Source organism: Aptenodytes forsteri, unplaced genomic scaffold (assembly GCF_000699145.1).
Source record: "Aptenodytes forsteri isolate BGI_AS27 unplaced genomic scaffold, ASM69914v1 Scaffold151, whole genome shotgun sequence".
Classification (NCBI taxonomy): Eukaryota; Metazoa; Chordata; class Aves; order Sphenisciformes; family Spheniscidae; genus Aptenodytes; species Aptenodytes forsteri.
This window is the reverse complement of record NW_008795939.1, coordinates 234,524-240,299: the sequence shown is the minus strand read 5'-3', so window position 1 is coordinate 240,299 and position 5,776 is coordinate 234,524. Positions and strand designations below refer to the sequence as shown.

The window sequence follows — 5,776 nt, the reverse complement described above, 5'->3', positions numbered from 1 at the left end:
CGGGGGTCTCGGCCCCTCGCCCGAGGGCCGAGGGTGTTGTAACCGGCTCTTTGTGCTTGCCTGCAGGACCACGGTCGGGTCGCGGCTGGCAGCGAAGGTATGGCGACGTTAGGCGGGGAGCGTGCCGCCTCGCTCAGCGCTGCTCGGCGGGCGGTCTCCCTCCCCGCGCCGGGCAGCCTGTTAGCTGGCAGGGCGGTCTTCGGTCTTTGCACACGGGGGAACCACCGCCGCCCGGCAGCGGCTGGCCCCCGTAACCACCGCAGCTCGGCAGCGCGGCCTGCCTGTCCCCCGAGCGGGGTTTGGGTGGCTGTCGCCAGCGCCGTGTAGCCTACGCCGACCTCGGCGTAGTGCCGTGATGTGTCAGCTGTTGCTGCTACGAAGCTGACTTTGTAATTTTTGCCAATCGTCATGACATAAATGGTGATTCACGCTGTGGTGTAAGAGGCCTGTAACTTCTTAGCAGTCGTCTTTGTAAATTCCGGGATCCTTATTAGCTCACCTGGTTTGGCTGAATGATCCATAACTTTACGTTTTTTTTCCTTAGCTGGGATGGAAATTCTACGATGCAGACGATTATCATTCTCCAGAGAATAAAAAGAAGATGGCAGAAGGGATACCACTAAATGATGAGGTACCTTGTATAAACCCTGAAAGAACAGTCATCGACACGTTTATCTTTGTAACCTCTGGCACATCGTGTTAAAGTAGATTGTGCTTTATGTAGACTAGGCTGACTGTAAGCATAGGCTGAACTTGTAGGTCTGCAGTCAGTAAGAGGGGGAGGCTTCTTGTGTTACAAAGGATTCTGCGTAAAAAAAGAGTTTATCAAAGTGCGCTTGGTAGCGCACAAGGGGTTTGATGCTGATTCAGGATTTGTCAGAAATCTCTCCCTCTACATCAATATACAGAATTGCAGCTTTAGATTACATGCTGCTTTGAGTTAAATACATGAAGACAGACAAATGTTTCTACTGAAGTACATCTCATCACTTTCAGTTACTGCAGTGATTACTCTGCAATAGTCTGTTTTATATGCTCCTACTTAAAATGTGCTTCTTTCCCTTCAGCCTGTTCTTCAGCCTAAACAGATAAAAATGATCAATATAGTTTTACAATTCTTAACAAATTCAGAGGCTTGAGTAAATTAGAAAAGTTACAAGCTGACACCTCTTGCACTTCTTCTGGGAAACCTCCAGAAACATAAAGCTGAACTAGGGAGTTCTTCGAAGCACTCTCTATAGACTGAAAAAAAATTTCTAGATTCTTGTTAAAAACTTCAATCTTTTGCTAGTGGTTGGAAGGTCATATAAACCAGTACATCGTCTAAAGCAGCGTTGCACAATTGAATGACTAAACCATTGGTGTATGGTGCCCAGCAAGAGGGAAGCATCTCTTTTGAAACACCAGAGATGCAAAATTGTGAGGGCGTTCTTGAATGCCTGTGGGAAGTTATTCTGTGATGACAATAACAAAAAAATGTTGCATTTATTTGTCCACGTTATCATTTGCTGTGCTCACCCAGCAGTAACAGCATTGAAAGATGAAATGGGACCAATTGTTCAGTGCTCGACAGGTATGACAAAAGTTTGTGGGAGCTTAAAATTTAAAACAAGGTTATAATGAGATGATCAATCTCTCACATGGTGTTTGCCTAACTACTGAGCAAAGGTGTTGCAAAACTGTGGCTATGATTACCTTTATTTGTGATTGCTGCTGACATAAAAATGACATAATTAAGTTATTGCAGATAATTAAATTTAGATCTGTCTGTTCCTGGAAACCTCAACTTTGATCCAAAGCATTGTGTGCGTATGCCAAGATACAAGGAAAAAGAAAAAACAATTCAGGCTGTACATTTGAATTGTATAATAGAAGCAAGAGAGAAACTGACTGTCCTTCAAAGGTTTACAAGGTGTGTGCGACACATAAATACATATTACTTCCATCAGATACTTGTAGGTATCTGTAATATAAAAAGTACTATTCTACTAAAAACATCTTATTGATAATACGCCTTGCACTTCTTGTTAGCCTTCAGGCAGTGGTAGCAAATCTACATTAGGAAGAAAGAGAATCGAAACTGAACTTGCTGTATAGTTTAATGCTAATTTTCATCTCTAGTCAAATGCTCTAGATGTTAGAAGCAATTGTTTCAAATCAATTTCATAAACAATTTCGAACTAACTTGTTTTCTTTCTAGGACAGGATTCCCTGGCTTTGTGCACTGCATGATATACTAAGGAGGTAAGAGAACATCTAGCTTTAAGGAGTTTGGGCTAAAGACAAAAAAAGTACCAGAAGTATTTTCTCCATCACATTCCAAAGCAGAAATGTATGTACTAGTGTAAAAACATTCTGCAGGTAGTAAAGCCATTCTATTTTCACTAATCTAAGCTATCATAATAATTGCTGAGGGTGAGATAATGCCTGAATAATAGTGTTGGGAAAATTGTTGCCAATGATAGTTGTTTTTCTACTGTCTATGTAAAAATAATTTCAAGGATCCTGTTCAGTAATAAACCTAATGGCTACTTACAAAGGATATAACCACAAAATACACCGATAATGACAGTAGCATAAAATTTTGTAAAATATTGCTAGTTTGAATAAGATACGGCATCAAGTTTGCTTGACGCCATCTGCCATAGGATCCTCACAGAGAAGCTGATGAAGTATCGGCTGGATGAGCAGACAGGGAGGTGGATTGAAAACTGGCTGAACAGCCAGGCCCAGGCGGTGGTGATCAGTAGCACGAAGTCTAGTTGGAGGCCAGTAACTAGTGGTGTACCCCAGGGGTCAATACTGGGTCCAGTCCTGTTTAACATCTTCATTAATGATCCGGATGATGGGGCAGAGTGTTCCCTCAGCAAGTTTGCAGATCACACCAAACTGGGAGGAGTGGCTGATCCAGAAGGACTTTGACAGACAGTAGAAATGGGCTGACAGGAACCTCGTGCAGTTCAAGAAGTGCAAAGTCCTGCCCTGGGGAGGAACAACCCCAGGCACCAGTACAGACACTGAGAGGCACCCAGCTGGAAAGCAGCTTTGCAGAAAAAGACCTGGGGAGGCCTTGGTGGACACTCAAGTTGAACATGAGCCAGCAACGTGCTCTTCTGGCAAAGCAGGGCAGCAATATCCTGGGCTGCATTAGATGATGTATTGCCAGCAGGTCAAGGGAGGTGATCCTTCCCCTCTCCTCAGCACTGGTGAGGCCACACCTGGAGTACTGTGTCCAGTTCTGGGCTCCCCATTACGAGAGAGACATGGACATACTGGAGAGCATCCAATGAAGGGCCATGTAGATGATGAAGGGACTGGAGCATCTCCCAAATGAGGAAGGGCTGGGGGAGCAGGGGCTGTTTAGCCTGGCTTTACACAGTGGCTGTTACGTGCTTGTGCACATCAGGTCAGCGTACCTCATTGGAGCACGGGTTAATTCACTGAGAAATTTATCGATCTGGATTGTTATGCTGGATCTATTGCTTTATGTTACATGCTAGGCCAAGGCCACTGCCCAGCTCCAGAAACTTTGCAAAATCAAGTATACTTTAAAAAAGCCTAATGCCAATGTTTAATTAGTAGTACTTATAAGTAGCTGAGACTGGCATTGGCTTACCTAGGTGATAATAGTAGGTATTATAAGTTCTTATCTTCCTGTGAACCAAAATCCGATGAACATAGCATGATTTTTAAATAGGTTTATACCTAATTTTACTTTGATTACAGAATGTATTTCTTAGGCAGACATTTCAGTCACTGTTCATAGAGACAACTAATTCTGGATTTGCTTTTCGGTGGAACAGACACACCCACAGTTTAATGCTTGCTTTATTTTAAGAAACCTTGCCAGTAAAAAATACATGAGCAAGGCATTAGTTTACCTGCATCCAGTCCCTTGTTTAGCTTGAAGTGGGCATGTATGCAGTGCTACCAATAAGTATGGTTACAGGAAACATAAAATTTAACATTACAGTTAAAATCCGAGACAGTGAAAACAGATGTTGGAAGTATACCTGCATATGTATTTAAGAACAGAGCTCTGTACTGTTCAGCAGCCACTTACTCTCTAGACAGATTAGTATAGTAATTTTATAGATAATGGGTGGGAGTTTGTATGGATATTCAGTTGCTGCTGTTCTCAGCAATTAAGGAAATGGTCACGACACTTCCTTGTGCCTGAATTGAATTTAATTTAGGAAAGAACAGTGGCTAATAAAGAAGGTCCCCAAGATTGAGATTTTACCAGGAGGCTGGCTAGCCTGGCCTCACTTTCAAATCACATCTTTACTTGCATTGGAAATTTCATTTCAAAATCCTGTCAAAATGACGGAAAAAATGCCACGACTCCCAAGGCTGTCCTCTGCAAGGATCCAGGGCTTGTCTCCCTTCTTCAGCAGAACTGAAGAGCCATTTTGTTATACCACATGTGGATTTTTTTTTTTTTCTTTCTGATAGAGAAGACTCATGTAGACAAGATGCAATTCTGGCCTGTTCTGCACTAAAGAAGATGTATAGGTGTCTATTAGTTAGTGGAGCATCTGCAATTGAAAGCAACCAGCCAGAGCAACCAGGAGAAAATGCAGCACTAAAGATCCTCTTTGTTCATTTGGATGGGCCTATGGACATCATTGCTGGCCGCCTGAAGAAGAGGAGAGGACATTTTATGCCACCTGAACTTCTCAAGTCTCAGTTTGATACTCTGGAGCCTCCTAGCGCACCAGAAAATTTTGTTACTGTCAGTCTAGAAAAATCTCTCCCTGAAATAGTGCTGGAGATTCAGCGTGCCATTTTTCAGGGTGAGGCTTTTCTGGAGTAAGTTTCTGAATTACACATACAGAAATTCATACAGAAATTCCCTTAAGGATATCAAGGGTATGAAACAGCATTTTAATTATCAAATTGATTATTAAATCAAAACAACTTATTTTTCCTGATAATTAAATGGATTGCAGTGTTAAGAGTTCGGTTACTACTGTTGGTATTTTTATCGTGGCTCTGTAAAAGACATACAAGATGAAATTTTCAAAAAATGTCAACTTTTTAAACCCTTCACCATATGAAGTTAAACCCCTCATTTTAGGAAGAGCCTGCTTTTGAAAATCCTGCCAAGGGTCACACACAATAATTTAATTTCTTCATTTTAATTTTACTCTGTCAAACATGGGGATGGGCACATCTGCTATTAAGTAATGAAATAATTTACAGCTTTGTTAGAAACAGTATTTTTATTTTTCTAGAAGTATAAGAGACAGGAACATGCATGATGAAGTTTCGTGCCCGACACTACCACTGTCTCACTGCCAGATTTTCAACAAGTTGTAGCTTCTGTGTTTGTGTCCTTGCTAACCTCACCAGGACACTGGTGACTTCATGAGAGCTTTCGTGAACTCTTACTGTATGCACTGAACTCCAAGCCGAAAAATGTGAGAAAAAAGGTAGCAGTGGTGAGACAATATACAAAATATAATTGTATGGCAAGCTTTAGAAATAAAGTATAAGCGGCATCATATTGGCTCTGAACTCGCATCTTTCATGTACAAAGCGTACCCGTTGAAGTGCAGCGGAGAGTGAGTCAACCAGTGATCTAAGATACTGAATACAAGATTGATGGGTGTTTCCTTCTTCTAGAAAAACAACTTACTTTTTCATAGTTGGACCTTCTCCTTCACTTCCCTTTTCTGGTGTGCTTTAGTCTTCCACCTCAGCCAATGTCCAGTCCAATGTATGCTTATGGATAGGTGTTCATACAACTGCTTTAAAGCGTAACATCAAACTA

The 5,776-nt window shown here is 41.8% G+C and overlaps 1 protein-coding gene across 1 annotated transcript; it reads left to right on the top strand.

The window, feature by feature from the left end:
* Positions 1-33: 33 nt before the first annotated feature.
* IDNK (IDNK, gluconokinase) lies at positions 34-5,506 on the top strand. The gene is made up of 4 exons (XM_009285253.1): positions 34-97; positions 545-631; positions 2,201-2,244; positions 4,456-5,506. Exons 2-4 carry the CDS (start codon positions 602-604, stop codon positions 4,814-4,816), a joined length of 435 nt encoding a protein of 144 aa, XP_009283528.1. The 5' UTR covers positions 34-97; positions 545-601; the 3' UTR covers positions 4,817-5,506.
* The last annotated feature ends 270 nt before the right edge of the window (positions 5,507-5,776 follow it).